Source organism: Ricinus communis, chromosome 1 (assembly GCF_019578655.1).
Source record: "Ricinus communis isolate WT05 ecotype wild-type chromosome 1, ASM1957865v1, whole genome shotgun sequence".
Lineage (NCBI taxonomy): Eukaryota > Viridiplantae > Streptophyta > Magnoliopsida > Malpighiales > Euphorbiaceae > Ricinus > Ricinus communis.
The window spans coordinates 36668625-36685457 of NC_063256.1; the positions used below are offsets into that span (position 1 = coordinate 36668625).

The window sequence follows — 16833 nt, forward strand, 5'->3', positions numbered from 1 at the left end:
GGAACTGAAGGTCCTAAAGTGTTTGAGAGGAGGAATGATGAGAGAGTGAAAAATTCCTGCCATAAAATCTCAACAATAGGACTTGTGGTTTATGAGAAGTATCGAAAGCAATTGATTTACCTTTTTATTAGTATTTCTTTTTGTGAGGTTTAAAAGAATTGAGAATTATTAAAAGCTATTTAATCTTTTTTCCTTTTGTGTGGGTGAGTTTGTGTTTTACAAAAGAGGCCAAATCCCAAATGAAAGCACGAAAACGAGGGCTAACCACATCCTCAAGATCGTGCATCAAAAGACACAATCTCTTAAGATGGTAGCTCCAGAAGGAAGTCAGATAAAAGAGAAGGCATCCTGCTTCTGCAAAATAGTTGGAGATTCCTGTGGGGGAAATTTTCTTGCCATATCTAATCAGCCGTAGCTATAGAAAAGCACTTGCTACAAACTTTTGAACAAGGAGACAAGGGGCATTTTATGTTAGACTTGAAAATAAACATTCCATTCACTGGTCCTACTACTGAGAGTAATAAGAGACATGTCATTTCCGTCTGATACACTAGGGAACCCAAGCAATAGGTACATGAAAAAACAAAAACAAAAACTATTTTCCCCCTCTTCCCTGAAGTCCCTAAGGAAGATATAGAAAAAAAAAAAAACCTCTCACAAAAACATCCGGACCAAGCCATTGCTTAGACACTAGACACAGGGTTAAATCCTCAGGATCGGGTACAAATATCCTCATCTGTCTCATGGCTATACTATATACATAAACTCCAGGTTAGACATCGAGCCTCAGTTTCTGAATGTGCTCAGAACTGTAAAGAGGAAACTTGGATCCACTACAGAAAAGACGAGAAGAAACAAGTTAAGAGTGCACACTAATTTACATTGTAGAGTGATAGGTAAAAAAGTTATAATCATGGTGGTGGATGTCGAGCTGCTTCAGCCAGGAATCTGCAGCACTACAAAGACAGTTTATTCTTTCATGGTCAGACGTCTCTGGATTTACCCAAAGATCTCCTTGCATCTTGTACGTAGCCATCCCAAATGGATGAAGGAGAATTCCACCACTGTCCTTTGTTTTTGGTTCGTCCTGTTCATTCCCACAATCTGCAGAATCAAGCCAAGAACAGTGGATAAGCACTGGTAGCAGCAATAACAAACTTTTCAAAATACATAGATGATGCACAATTAATGTTCCACAACACATTGTGTTAGTGGGTTCAGGGATGCATAGACTAAAATGAGTCAGTTTTGGCCACCTTTACCATGATGATTGAATAGAAGCCCCAACATGTTGATTAAATAATAAGGAATTATTCAAAATTCTTTCCCCTTGGTTCAAGGGTGGCAGAAAGCCTTATTATTGAACAATTTCTTAATAAGAATTAAAACATTTTTCTCAGAAAAAAAAAAAAAGAAGGGAAGGGAAAAAGCATAACTGAAAATGTGGAAATATAAAATTAAACCTTAAGGGACTCATGTTTCAATTTAAAGTGCTTTCCTTTTTACTTAATGTTTTAACCCTTTCTACGTCAAATTCAAAGGAAAGGGAAAAAGAACATAACACCACTTAATTTCTTAAAAACCATTGTATATAGTGAAATGCATCAAATTGAGATTAAATCATAAATTAGAATGATGATGAAGTCTTATAAAATGTTTAATTTTCACCAAATGAACAGAAAAATTGTATAAGAGACTCATGAAAAACAACAATAACAGCAACAAGATCAGCAGCAGCAGCAACAGTCACCCAGCCACAACTTCCCATCAATGTCCCCATCTTATAGATTTCAGTTCTATTCCTTGCAAGCATCTGATTATTTTAATCTAACTTAATATAGTCATCCACGGATGTCTTTTTCACTGTTCAATGACTGTTCTGATACTTAATAACATCAACTGGCCCAATTTCGGTTTACAGAAAATAAAATTTAGCGCTATGACTGGCCCAATTTCGGTTGCCATTCTAGTTGGTCAACCACCACACTTTACTTTTGTGAAAAATACCCCCTTTAACATTCTCCTCCCTTATAAAACAGATTATTGGAGCCTAAAGTAATTATAGTAAAAAGAACTTGGCTTCCTAGAACATCTCTTTCTTTGACCCTAGCATTACTAAATGCCCAAGAGCATTGGGATTCTGAAACAGAGTTTTTAGGCAAGCAGCTCTCTGATAAATAGGAACGGTATGGTTGCTTTAAGAATTAAGGACTAGAAGAGACACCCTGTTGTGCAGACTACGCTCAATCGACCTTATCAGTAAATCTAATTAGAGCTTTATCATCACTTTGTTATATTGTCTTGAATATCCTTGCTCAATTCATCCACCGAGAAATTTGAAAGATAAAGACCCCAGCAAATACTCAGTGTAAGCTGATTATGATGAAAAATACATCAACGTGGCATCTAACATTCTTTGCCCCAGCCACTACTCTCTCATAAACATCCTTAATGACATTTGTAAATTGAACGAAGACTCAAGTTGTCCTTCAGCATCCATCATAGAAAAATATCAAGTTATTATTGTAAGCTATGGAGGATATACTTAAATCTCTATTTTTCTCCTTTTGTCAAGAAAAAGAACTATTCAATTTAAAAGTTTAAATTGTTGAGTGCAGCCCAAAGAATAGTTGTAATATCTCCAGCAGACCCCTACAAATGAATCTCCGTTGAGTTTGAAGCATGAATAAGCATAGGCTATCTTTACCTTATGCTGAAATTTAATTAATACATGGGAGCGGCTAGGATAAAAGCTCTAGACCTTTTGGTTATAGAGGCTTCAATAGCATACCAAAGAACCATTCAATCTAGAGTCATGTTCCCGTGTTGAGCTCACTGGCATAACCTAGTCGTCCACCAATGGGAGAGAGCCAAAGGTCTTATCTACCTGTATCATGTTCCCCACATAACTGCAGATGGGTTGGGTCCCTATATACCCTTATCCTAAACTTGGGAATTTCGAAGTCAACTTCTTAATAAATAAGCAAATGATATTTGCAAATAGCAGTCCAAGTAACAAGTAAAGAAAAGTTTGTGTAGACCAAAACCTTTTAAGTTAGACTGATGGCTTCAGTAATTAGAATGATGGTGGTAGGTTCTGGTTATAATATTTATTGACGGTAAAGATAGAATGAACATATTGATGACATTGTGGCAACTGCAGTAGCAACAGAAGATTAATGATGCCATCTACATCAACAAAGATGTATACCGAGGTGGTCAAAGCTTCTATTAAGAGACATGGCGCAGTAATAATGGCAAAAATAGGTGAAGTTAGGATACATAATATTATTATTTAGACATAGCAATGCAGACAGTGGTATTTCTGGCTGCAATCATAGTTGTTAAAGGCGAAAAACGCACCAAGGCGATAAAGGCTCTTGGTTCCTGAGGCGCAAGGCCCAAGGTGAGGCGTGCACCTGACTGAAGTAAGACGCAAAAAATAAAATAAAATAAAACTAAGACTCGTAACAAAAAAAAGCATAAAATAAAAAAATAGGAATCCTAAAGCATCTTCCATAGTTCCATTACTAATTTACTATAAGTCTATAATTATGGTCTTATTCCTACTCCAACACTCCATATAGTCATCATATCACTCATCCTCACTAAGCTTCATATAGTCTTTTTCTTCATCCTCCTTTTTTGTTGATGTTGTCTTTGTTTTGCCCTAATCTTCTTTCTTTGTTTTTAATTTTTTTAAGAAATAATCAAGCATGGGTAAGCCTACATAACCTGCATTAATCTTATGATGAAGGGCTGAAATTATTTCATGTTTAAGAAAAAATATTTATAATACCCGAAATTTTTCTTTTAATAATCATAATAATAATAATAATAATAATAATAATAATAACTAATAACTAATAAGAATTTTGATGATGATAATAATAAAACTAGAAGTCTTATAGTTTAATGGATATGATTAGAGTAATGAATTTTTATTTAATTTAATTTAATTAATTGAATTTGGGTGATTTAAAATAGAATTTTAATGCTACATAAAAAAAAAAGGGATTTAATTAATTATATCTAATTAATTTGATTTTTAAGAAATTAATTAAGTGAGTTTCATAGAGGATAAATTATATTCTTTATATATATATAGGTGACACTCAAATTTTCTCTCAATATGAATATATGAATTAAATATTATATTTGAAAGTTACGAAAGAAATAGTAAATAATATTTTTATAAAGGAATTTATTAGGGAATGACAATTTTAATTAGCAATCTTTTAGGTGTTTTTGTTATTTTTCCGCAGTTATTTCTTCTAGCAGCCCGACTTCCTTCATCTTCGGGTTTAATGTAACTGTTTATTGGTATGTTTGATTTTTAAAATTTTAGATTCTCCGCAATATTAATTTTAGAACTTATAATTTTGTAATGGTATGTTAATTCAGGTATTGTCTATTTATGCTGGCAGAATGAATTAAATATATAAGTATCGAGGTGGTTAAAAGTTAGTTATGAATTAGTGTTATAATTGATAGAATTTGGATTATACTTTGATTGAGATAGCGAACATTCATGCTTGCTACGAGTTTTAGTGGCTTTACGTCTACCCATTCCCTAGCGCCGGTCACGGGTCCACAGATCGGGTCGTGACAATACTTAAATGCCAAGATATTAGAAAGGCGTGCCTCGCCTTAAGTCTTAGGCGCACGGCTTACACATGTCGCCTGCCTTTCTTATCCTAAGGACCCAAGGCTTGCGCCTTGTGCGCCTCTTGCCTCAGGTGCACTTTTGACAACTATGGCTGCGATGATAATAATAGTGGTGCAGTGAGTAGTTATGAATTGCTTTTGGTTGTGGTAATGGTTAAGCTCTGATGGTACTATAGTGGTGCAATGGCATTGCTAGTGGTAGTGATAATGCTAAAGGTGGAATGCTGAGATGATTGGCATGGTCCACCTATGTCAGAGAATAGAATTCCCATTCCCTCAAGAACTTAAGGAAAAGGCATTCCTTTCGAATTAGCTGGTAATTACTTTCTACTATCTATTCCTGAAAACTCTAACCATAAATCACATTTATTTAGACAAACCACAAAGGTTCTTTTACTGTCTAAATCAACATTTAAAACTGAGGGAAGCTACAAAAGGCAGAGATGTGGAGTGCAAGAAGCTAAACCTGTGCTGCTACCAACTACCCCCCAGAAAATTCTCTTTTCTCAAGTCATTTTTTACAATAATCATAAAGCAATAAGAGTAGCAAACTGAAAGAATTATCATTAAGATTTTCAAGTTTCTAATTTATCAATAAGAATTTCCTAACAAAATAAAATAAAATTTAGAGCTAAATGAAAGACTATAGAAAGTCAAGTACCTTGGAAAGAAGATGATAATGTATGATAAGTGAGGAAACATGTTGACAAGTCCTTCTCATTTCTTCGAGAGGGAATTTGATAAATAGGGTACCTAATTAATAATGAAAGAAATATAATTAGTGCTTCCTTATTTATACAAGGGAATACATCAAACTCACAGGTTCCATAAAACATAATGAAAAATGAAAAAAAGACAGTGGACTCCAACAGAAAAATTAACCAACCATTGCCTTGGGAGAAAATAAAATGGTTGGCCCCAAATGTTTTCCCCACTCTCGCATTTCCTCTAGAAAAGGGAGATTCACTAATGTCATCGGAGTTAACGAACACATTGGTGCAGACATTGAAATGTAATTATATACACTCATTTTTAAGTCCGGAAGAAAGTTGATGATATATTTGGGTTTAGATAGTGCACCTCTTTATTACTAGTTGATTTTAAAGAGACGTCAAAGGACTAGCTATATTACAAGGTGATTCCTACTTTTAGCCACTTGTTGGAATAGATAGTTGTAGATGCTCTGCTGAGATAATACTCTTAAGTGCTGATTTATGTTATTGTTATGGTTAAAGTCCTTAACTAATTCCAAGAACCATCAATCCAAGATTTCTCACATGCTTTCTGTCTGCTATAAAAACTTCTATTTGGTAATGGCATTGAATATCTTAACTTCTCCAGATATTAGAAGGAAAAAAAATGAATAGACCACATTGCCAAGGTGGTCAAAGCAACTCAAAGGAAGTCATATATGTACCTTAAGATAAAAGTTGTGATACATTTGAGTCATTTAATACCTCAGTAGCAGCCATAAATAACTATGAAAAAGATGTAATTAGATGCAATTAATCAGCATTACCAAGCAACAGCCATCCAACTCGCTGGAGAAAGATCAACATTCTTGAGCGTCATCAGTCCCGGATGATTTCTGGATAATTCAGTTATCTGTAACCGAACATATAAACAGCACAGGAAAATAAATGTGATTTTCTATTTTCGTAATGCTTTACCTTGAAAAAAGAATGGGGAAGGAACAAGAATGATGCATAAATAATGGAGCTTATGAAATTCTAAGTTTCTTATCAGACTTATTTTGGACATCATTGAATATTTGAGTTCTTAGAGTTTTATATGTAGGTTTATTGACAAAATTAATTATTAAATAAATAGTTATTTTATAACTTAATAGTGTTCAGTCTTGCCGCCATGGGCTTAAATAAAAAAAGTTTGCGCGTACAAATGCTTATATAGACCAAGTACAATGCTTAGCTATCCAATGTGAATAAAACAATTATTATGATTCTTCAAGTTGTGTAATGCAAACCTAATCTAGAAAGCATGAAGCCTCCTTGCATGAGATCCTACTAAAATGCAGAATGTCAACAGAAGTGTACAAAATAACAGCATATAATGCTCACCTTCTCCACCAGTGGAATTCTCCAGCAAGGTGAAGATATCTCAAAGTATTGTAGGTAAAGATAGCCAAGCCTATTCTTTGTAGGCAAAGAACCTTCATTGTCAAAGCTTGAATCCTCGGAAATGGTATCCCAAGTACGGCTGGAGTTGTTGCTTAGAGATCTTGACAATTTATCACTCGTGCTGTCGTCACTCCAAGAATCGCTTTCAATTTCTACTGCATCACCGTGTTCTCCATGATTCAGATTCCTACAAGATCAGTTTCAATCTCACTGCCAAGAGCCAGTATACGAGAATCGACAAATGAGTCGCTTTTAGTACATAAAAGATGAAGAAATGTAGAAAACCTGGAAGCCCCAGCTGACTTATTACTATAGATTTGAATGGCCGATAGATAAGGCACATAATATTGCATAATGCTCTCGCCGTTTTGCAAGAGTACTTTGGTGCCAGCACCATATGCACTCCATTCATTATAGCAATTCCATAAATCTCCCAAAGTGAAATACTCAACTACGTCCTTATTACCGGGTGGCTGCCATAAGCTGTTTAGATCACTGATACAGCTCTGCAAAATAGCGAATTGGAGAACAGAACCAAAGTTTCAATCAATAAATAAAATCCTAAAAGGAAAGAACGTGTACGAGGAGGAGCATTTCCTAATTACCTGAAACTTTCTGCCAGAGTTCCAAATTCTAGACCTTTCGTTTTAAAGCATAAGCGTAGATATTTCAAACAATTCTTCAACAAAAGGAGGGACATTGAGATTATTTATTCCAGCAACTAGATCCAGTGCTACAGGTGATAAGACTCCGGGGGCATGCATTATTCATTTTTGAGCTAAGCAAACAAGTTGTGGGGGCTTGGCGGAGATTTTTGCACATTAAATTGATCATTGGACGCCTTGACCCCAGCTACCAGAGATGATATGGTACCTAGACTTGTAAGGTCCAAAGCTAACTCAAGCTTAATTTGAGGTGGGCTCTATGGCTATTGAGCTGGGGTTCTGAGCCTTAACTCCGGAGAATTTTGTACATAAATTTAATAATATGAAAAAAAAGAAAAACAAGTTGATTACTAGAAGCCCAAAAAAGAGCTATTCAAGACCAAAACCAGGAATAATTCTCTTACAAAATGAAGCCTTTGAATTGAGTGAATTCTTGGATAATATGGACTGTCTCACAGATACCATTATTACAGTGAAGTTAATATCTTACAGAGAGTAACGCAACGCAACTTCTGTTTCCTTTTTGCTTGGAAAATATCTCTTTTAGTTATTTTAAGAAAGAATTATGTATCTTCTAAATGCATTTGCAGCATGAATATAGATTTTTTGAAAAATGGGGTGGGATATTAAAAATCATTATCTACAGTTAGCAGTATTATAAAATAAGAAAATTATTGAACTAGTGACTAAAAAGAAAACACGAAGAATTTAGCAAGAGAAAAGAAAAGAAAGAACGTGCAACACACGGCCGAGAAACTATGGGAGAAAGACTGGCAAATAAGACAGAATATTATCGTCTATCTTCAAAGGATATTCGCAGCATCCCACGGATAATTCCAACAAAGCAAAAGTCGTGGATAAGCAGTATGCATAACAAAAACCAAGTCAGGGCCCACTTCACATGACTCACTCATCCCTTATACAATTACAAATTTATTTTTTTATCTATTGTTTTGTTTCTTCCAGAATTAAATTAAGTAAATCCAATGAAATAATTAGAAAAGCAACTGAGCTAAAGCCTAAAATAATACAAAAATTTATGGGTTCTCGACCTTTTCTCTCTCTTCTTTAACAAACATAAAGACTTCAAACAAATAGAAAATGTAATACATACACACAAGAGAGTTCTAAAACTGTATTATTAAAAAAAAAATTAGAATTAATAATAAAAAAACAGTCGCAAACTCAATATTTGGGCAGTAGAAACTGAAGAAGAAGATGAAAGAAGTACCTGAGGAAGGAATCTGGAAGGAACAAACGGAGTTGCGCAATGAAGAAAGCTTTCGAGATTTGAGTGCTTCCTTGTTGAAAGCAAAGACGGAGACCATGTTGACATATTGGCCGGCCTTGAGCAAATAAGGAGCCTCTTTTCTAAATTATGATTATAAACTCACACACTCGCTTACTTTACTCGCTACAGACTCACCCTTTTACCTATATTTTATATATTTATGGTATATGCAGGCAGCTCAATCAAACCAAATCACACTCCCCCGAAGATTCAGATTCCCTTGCAAAGAAAACATTCTATTTTTGACCAATGCCCACTGATAACTTTCCGTCTTCATACGAACATTTAATTACATACATATGCCGAAACATGGAAGCTTGAAACAATAGCCAAATCTTGTTTCCAATTTCGCATTCAGCAAATCAATACCAGGCCAAACAAACGAGAAAACAGGAGGATTTTATCCTTTCTTTCTTTCTTTCTTTCATTCAGAGAAAGAGGAACAATGGAAGATAAACTGAGAGAACCCACGCACCTTCACGCTTCGCTTTCTCTTCTTATTAAATGATCCATCTCTCTGCTACTGCTACTGCTACTAGCCAGCATCTACTTTCTTTCTTTCTTATGTGTATTCTATCAAAAACACAAAAACAAATGCTTATTTTTTAAATAAAAAAGTATATAGAAACGCTTGAATTGAAAGAGCAATAATTAAAAAGAAACAAAGAAAAATAATAATAGCACTGAAACGCCTAACGACAAATAACATATACATATGCTTTTTTCTTCTTTTTCTTTGTTCTTTGGGCTTCAGACAGGTAACCATTTAGTATTAGAATTATTAGACAGAAAATATGCAGTTAAAGAAAACCAAAACAGAGAGAGTCCACAAACGCGATCAGTGGTGTCGGGGGCTTAGGCTTTCGCTTCGCCGCGTGTTCAGACAGAGATGTCATTTTATTTTATTTTTCTACTTTAATTAAAGTATTTTTCTCATCATGATTGATTCACCCTTTTTGTTGTATTATTGTCATTTTTTTAATTATATAACATTTTTCTTCTTTCATTAGCCATAATCCCCGTATCCAATTCGCCTCACAAATCACGTGTCTTTCTGTCTCCTCTATTGTCCTGCGGACATGTCTTATTCAACCTGTGTCCTTATTAGGGCGAGCGACATCATTTTTCTCCTGTTTTATTTATTTTCTCTCTTGTTTTATTGTTATCTTTTTCATAGAAAGAAATGTTAACATTAAAAAAAGGCAAAAAGCCAAATATTATATATAACAAAGTCTAACTAGACAACGATATCATTAGGCCAAAGTCTCCAAGTTTATCCAACGGCATAATATGTAAGTGTATAATATCCATAAAACCAAAGGTCTAAATTTTTCTCTTCCCACAGCCACAGGTCTACTATTAAGAGGAAAAAATAAAACTAAAATGCTCTTGTAATATCTTCTCCTATCCAGGATTTGCAGCCAACACTGCCGCTAGATCCACTGCATAAGTCAGGGCATTGATTGATAAATATAGGGGTGAGTAAAATCAAATCCAAACTGAAAAATTAAGCCGATCGAATAATTTAGTTCAGTTTGATTATTTTTAAAATTTGATTTAGTTGTTTCATGATAAATTGAATAATATTTTGATTCAATTTAATTTTTATTTAAAAATTTTTAGTATTAACAGAATCGATTAAATTTATATAAATAAAAATATTAATTTTTTAATATAATAAATATATTTATTTTTATATATAAGTATATTTTTTATCACCATTGATGTTGAATAAAATATTATATATATTTATTCATTTATCTAAAAATAAGAATTTATAGTTTAAATTATAAAAAAATAAAATAAAAAAGATTTCAAATTGATTAATCAAACTGAACAGAATTATTTCGGTTTGGTACGGTTGTTTACACTTTATATTTCGTTTTAGTATGGCTAATTAAATCAAAAACTCGATTATTCAGTTTTTAGTCAAAATTAAATCAAGACCGTTGCTCACTTCTATATAAACCTGTTACATATACAAGTGTAGAAAAAGAAGAATAACCAGCTAAGCAAGTAGGGCTGAGCATGAATCTCGGTGATTCTCGCCCGAACCGAATAACCGTACCGAAAAGTACCAAAACTGAAAAAATCGAAAGTTTTTATAACCGAATTGAACCAATCCGAATTTTTTTACTATTACGGTATGGTATAGGTTCTTTAGTAAAAATCGTACCGTAACCGTACCAGAACCGATCCGTCTTGTACTGATCCGGACTAAACCGTATAACCGAATTTTTTATATATATTTATAAATAATTATTTATATTATATAAATAATACATATATTAAAAAAATAATACATATACTCTATAAAAAATTATTTTATATTTATCATTTATATAATTTAAGCAATTGTTATCGAAATACAAAAATAATACATATTAAAAATAACTATAATATTATAATATACTTTATACTCTATAAAAAAATATAAGTTATATATATTAATATGTCACATAGTATATTGATACTAGTAATCTAGTATACATACAATAATATTAGATTTAAAATTTATTTACTATCTAGAAATTTTGACAAGTTAATTAAAAAATTACTTAATTTAATAAAAAGTTATATAAATTAGTAAAAATTATAAAAAGATATTATTATATAAATATAATATTATTTACTCTATATTTATTAATAAATTAATTTTTAATTATATAATATTTTTATTTTAAGAATAATAATATTAATTATACTAAAAGTAATAATTTATATAAATATTAAAATTAAGAAATAAATATTTTAAAAATAATTTTTATATTATTATACTAATAAAACTTAAAAAATTAAATATTTAGAAATAATTAATTTATTTACTTTTAAAATATTATAGATTAATATTAAAATATAAAAAATATTAAATTATATTTATAAATTTAATTTTTTTTTTGAAAAGGATCAAACAAAACTTGAGAAAAAATTGTTAAAACATCTTTTAACAATATAGAAGTTCTTTAGTTCCTACAACAGCGGAGTTTCTCATTTGTTGTCAAGATTGGCTTAGAAGTTCAAATAAACCTATCAAACTAGAAGAATCAATAGAGGATATTGAAAGCATAGAATCAGGTAACATTTCTTTACTTCTTACATATGTTTGTTTATTATTGATGCTGTTAAGTCTTATTGACGTTATTTTTTACTTTTATTGTAGAAATTATTCAAGATCCTGATACTGGTGAGTCCCTTATGCCAAGATTAAATGTGGAGTGCTAATTTTGAGGGAAGGTAATAACATTCATTTGCTAATTTTGGACATGTATTTTAGTGCTACATAAAATTTGTAAATTTATTTATTTTAATGATTGTTATCTGTAAAATATTTTTATGCTAGCAGTAATATATATTTTAATGGTTTGTATTTGAATATTGAATGAATTATTGTATTTGCAAGTGATTGAATTGCGAAACAGGTTGTTCAAGAATGCGATTGCAATTTTAATTCAGATTTTCATGCTACTTTTTTAGGTTGGTAATCATATTTTCTCTAAATGTAATTGATTAAAGATGAGATTAAAGTTGTATTTTTAAAATTTTTTAGAACCGAAAATAGCATCGAACCGAACTGTATTGAACCGTAAAATTAATATAATACGGTATTAGATTATTTTATGTTTGGTACGGTACTGGTAACTTCAATTTTAAAATAACCGAGGTTTGGTATAGTACTGGTGATTTATAAATAACCGAATTGGACCGATCCGTGCTCAGCCCTATAAGCAAAGCTTACAACTCATTATGCCCCTGAAATCCCACCTATAATATTCAGGCCACTGCTTGCTCCTACTCAAAGAACCTTCATAGTGTTTGTTTTTGGTTTACGTTGTATCCACGAACTCAAAACCAGCTTTGGTGCAGGCTTCCAAATGAAGGATTTCCAAATCTGTTGCTTGCACAGATCTTATGTCCTCGCACGACTATCTCCCAACAGAAGAGCATTACAGTAATATTTTTTCGTGTCATGCTCTAATGTAAGTAGGCATCCATTGTTGAAACTAAAATATGAATTGGCTATCTTGCTTAGTGGCTAGCGCCTACTGGCTACTTGTATTAGCATGAACTCAATCTGAAAGGAAATAAAACAGGAATTACAAAACCCTCATTCCATGAGATTTACTAGATACTTAAAGCTGGGAAAAGTCTTCTTTCTGTGAGTTGTTAAATCAGCTTTAGCTGTTAAAAGTGTGTTAAAGAGCTGAGAAGCGCCATGCTTTGCAAGTATTCTCGTCTTGTAAGTGAAGTGAGAAAAATTAGTTTAAGCACACTAAAGTTTGAATTGACAGTTCGGTGATGTACTTGATCAAATCATGTATAAATAACAAAGGATGATTGCTGAAGAACTTATTTTCATTTCTTGAATGCTATTATTTTTCTGATATCTTAACAGTCTGGTTGAAAGTCAAACCTAGATAAAGAAGTGATAACAACAAATTGTCAAGAGATTATTGTTTTCATTCTATCACCTGTTATGATACTTCAAGCATATGAAGGGGTTATTACCTATATACACTGGCACAAAGTTAAAGTTGGAGAAATATTTACCTTGTAATACCCGATATAGTCTATTCTTAATGAGCAATATCTGATCCTTCCTCAGCCAAGTGAAATTCCATTAGGAAGCCTGATATCTCTTCATGGTTGAAGACTCATTAATTTTGAGACCATATTGGCTAAAGCAAGTAATTATCAGTAAAGTGGTAAAATCACCAGAAATCCTTGCATGAGCAGGAACCAGACTTAAAATGGTGGAAGCGGTGACCATCTCTCACAATAAGATGCCTTCCTGTAATTTTTGAGATACACTTCAAAGCAGAATGACAATCGTCACAGGTTCGCATGTTTTTAATGATCCTCAAAGTGGAACCTGCCTCAGTACTGATGAGACCAAATGCAATAGCCAATTTCTCACTATGAACCTTCAACGACTCCCCCTTCTCCTCCTCTTCCAAGTCATGAATCACCGTATCTGTTTCTGGAACATGACCAGCTTCTAAAAGCTTGACATTTAGTTCCTCTAACTTCTTGTAGATATCATCTGACTGTTTATGTGATCGATCTCCAGCAAGGAAAACATGGACAGAACCATTTATTTCTATGTAGCTCCAACCAGGCTCCTTAACCAGTCCTCTGTCATCTATAAATCTTCTTGTCACAGCAGCCTCCTTCCACTTACCTGCATGTGTATATAAATTAGCCATTACTACATAATTGGCAACACTGTTGGGATTCAAATTAAACAGCTTTCTTGCTGCTAGCTTCCCCAGCTCAAGCTTGCGATGTTTTCTGCAGGCACTGAGAAAAGCAGCCCATGCCTGAGCTTGAACCTGGACAGGAAATCTTTTGATGGTTTTAAACGCCATTTCAAGTTGACCGGCTCTACCAAGAAGATCTACCAAGCATGTATAGTGTTCTATACTCGGTTGTATTCCAAAATCTTTCTGCATGCTCTGAAAGTACTTCATACCATCTTCAATCAATCCTGAATGGCTGCAAGCCAGTAATATGCTTGTGTAAATAACAGCATCTGGTTTTATTCCTTCCACTGTCTGCATCTTGTGAAAGAGACTGAAAGCCTCTTCTGCCATACCGTGGATGGCATAACCATTTATCATGGAACTCCAAGCAGCTAAATCTTTAGTTGCTAACCTCTCAAAAACAGCCTTAGCCTTCTCTAAGCTTCCACATCTGCAAAACATATGTATCAAAGAGGTCTGAACTTGGACACTTGAGTGTAATCCATTAGCCAAAATGTACTCTTCAATTTCTTCACCCATGCTGAGTGACCCTAAATCAGCACAAGCTGAAAGGATGGTTGCCAGGGTTGCTTCATTTGGTTTAATAGCTGTCCCTAACAATGTATTGAAAAGTCGCAAAGCTTGGACAGGATAGCCTAAGTGAGTATACGCAGCAATCATAGATGTCCACAAGTAGAGACTTTTTTCACGTGCAATATCAAATGCTCTTTGAGCTGAGATTAGGTCACCACACTTTGAATACATGGTCACGAGCAAGTTGTCAATGGGGTCTTTATCATCACATCCGTACTTAACTAGGAGAGAATGGACTGAAGAAGCTAGCAACAAATTCCCCTCTCGTGCACAACCCGAAATCAGGGTGATGAAGACTATGAAGTCTAATCTCATGCTTATTCTCATTTGGTTAAACAAACTAAATGCTTCCCTGACATTTCCAAAATCCACATAGCCTCCTATAACCGTAGTCCAAGAAATGAGTGATTTCTCATGCATCATATCGAAAAGAGTCCGAGCTTCATGAACCTGACCATGTTTAACATACATGTTCAAGAGAGCATTAGTTAAAGGAATATCAGAGCCCTCTAGAAGTCCAAATTTGAACGCACAGCATTGGATAGATAAGCCATGTTGAAGAAGGCAAATGGGCAGAAAACAAAGAAACGTGGTGGAGGTGGGTACGAAACCAATAAGTCGCATTTTCTGTAACATCGAAATGGCTTCATCGACCAGGAAAAAACGACAATAAGCAGAGATGATGGAGTTCCAAGAAACAGTACTTCTCATGGGCATTTCATCAAACACTTTCCTTGAAGAAGCGAGGTCATAGCATTTAGAGTACATGTCAAGGAGAGTTGTCATCACAAACACGTGTTGAAATCCGAGTTGAATTAGATGGGAATGAATCTTAGTGCCGTCGCGTATGGAGTTGGTGTTAGAACAGGCTTTTAGGAGCAAAGGAAATGTGAAGCCATTGCCATGAACGCCACTCTGTAGCATAGAAGAGTAGATGTCCAAAGCTTGAAAGAAAAGACCGGCTTTGGTGGAACTGCGGATCATGAGGTTCCATAGATACAGTGGCCTTTTCACGTTCATCAACAGTGATTGAGGGTTCTGCATTTATGTATCATGCAATCAGTTTCCTGGTCTTCCTTTTCATGTTTTCTTCTTTCTTCAGTGTAAATCAACCGAGCTGGTGAAATTGGCCGACTGATTATCAGTAATTGAGACTGGCTCAGGTTCAAGCCGGAAGGAGTTAAAATACCATGCGAATCCGAGTTAAATTTGAATGGTTTGAAACATTAATTTTTGAGTTTTTAATTTATATTTGTTATATGTATAAAAATAAATACTAAAATTAATTAAGAAGAAAACTATAGAAAATAATAAGTGAAGTCCCTAAAAGTAAGAGGTAACAATAGTCTTAAGTTTTTAATAAAGATTCAAGGAATATTGTATTAAAGGTTGTATAAGCATTAGTATATTACTAAGAAAGGTATTCATAGATGTTGTATCAATTGTATGCATCTCTCCAGTTGCCCAGGTGGGGCTGAGCACGTATCGGTCCAATTCGGTTATTTATAGATCACCAGTACCATATTAAACCTCGGTTTTTTTTAAAATTGAAGGTACCAGTATCGTACCAAACATAAAAGGGCCTGTACCGTATTATACCAATTTTTACGGTTAAATATAGTTCGGTTCAGTGCTATTTTCGGTTCTAAAAAGTTTTAAAAAATACAACTTTAATCTTATCTTTAATCAAATACATTTAGAGAAAATATGATTACCAACCTAAAGAAAGTAGCATAAAAATCTGAATTAAAATTATAATCACATTCTTAACAACTTGTTTTGCAATTCAGTCAATTGCAAGTATAATAATTCATTCAATGTTCAAATACAAACCATTAAAATATATGTTACTACTAGCATAAAAATATTTTACAGATGGCAATCATTAAAATAAAATATTTTTTACAGTTGCAGCCAATAATTTACCCATCAAAAATAAAAATAAAAAAGAAAAGAAAAATATCTGGGACTGAACAATGACGGCACAATTATGGGAAGAGAGAGCGCTAAAGAGGAAGACGTCTACACGAGCCAATTCTTGCTTCTACATTTTTGCGAGTCAATTATGTATGGCACTAAAGAGGAAGATGTCTAGGCGAGCCAATTTCTTCCTTCTTCCTTTTGATTTTCTATCTATAAATTTACCTTAGGGATTTTGTCTTTCTGAATTAAAAATTGAGAGGTGCGACGGTGTGTTCTAAAGAGGAAGACGTCTACACGAGCGAATTTGTTCCTTT

At 33.6% G+C, this 16833-nt stretch overlaps 2 protein-coding genes across 2 annotated transcripts; both read right to left on the reverse strand.

Annotated features, from left to right (window-relative positions):
* Nucleotides 1–464: 464 nt before the first annotated feature.
* LOC8286477 lies at nt 465–9679 on the reverse strand. Its single transcript, XM_002525622.4, has 7 exons — nt 9476–9679; nt 8703–9335; nt 7092–7312; nt 6747–6993; nt 6188–6273; nt 5330–5421; nt 465–1104 (listed from the first exon to the last, which is right to left on the reverse strand). The coding sequence occupies exons 2-7, from the start codon at nt 8805–8807 to the stop codon at nt 878–880; spliced, it is 978 nt and encodes a 325-aa protein (XP_002525668.2). The 5' UTR covers nt 8808–9335; nt 9476–9679; the 3' UTR covers nt 465–877.
* A 2678-nt stretch (nt 9680–12357) lies between these two features.
* On the reverse strand, nt 12358–15853 carry LOC8286478 (pentatricopeptide repeat-containing protein At3g26782, mitochondrial). The gene is made up of 2 exons (XM_015723281.3): nt 13311–15853; nt 12358–12834 (listed from the first exon to the last, which is right to left on the reverse strand). Exon 1 carries the CDS (start codon nt 15638–15640, stop codon nt 13472–13474), a length of 2169 nt encoding a protein of 722 aa, XP_015578767.1. The 5' UTR covers nt 15641–15853; the 3' UTR covers nt 12358–12834; nt 13311–13471.
* Between the last annotated feature and the right edge of the window lie 980 nt (nt 15854–16833).

What these genes read in the sequence shown, in the direction of transcription:
- LOC8286477 (XM_002525622.4), bottom strand. Translation starts at nt 8,807, where the DNA reads ATGTCAACATGGTCTCCGTCTTTGCTTTCAACAAGGAAGCACTCAAAT. An exon ending in AAGTCAGCTGGGGCTTCCAG is followed by an intron (nt 6,994 to 7,091) that starts GTTTTCTACATT and finishes CTGATCTTGTAG; the next exon opens with GAATCTGAATCATGGAGAAC. An exon ending in ATTATCATCTTCTTTCCAAG is followed by an intron (nt 1,105 to 5,329) that starts GTACTTGACTTT and finishes TTGATTCTGCAG; the next exon opens with ATTGTGGGAATGAACAGGAC.
- LOC8286478 (XM_015723281.3), bottom strand. Translation starts at nt 15,640, where the DNA reads ATGCAGAACCCTCAATCACTGTTGATGAACGTGAAAAGGCCACTGTAT.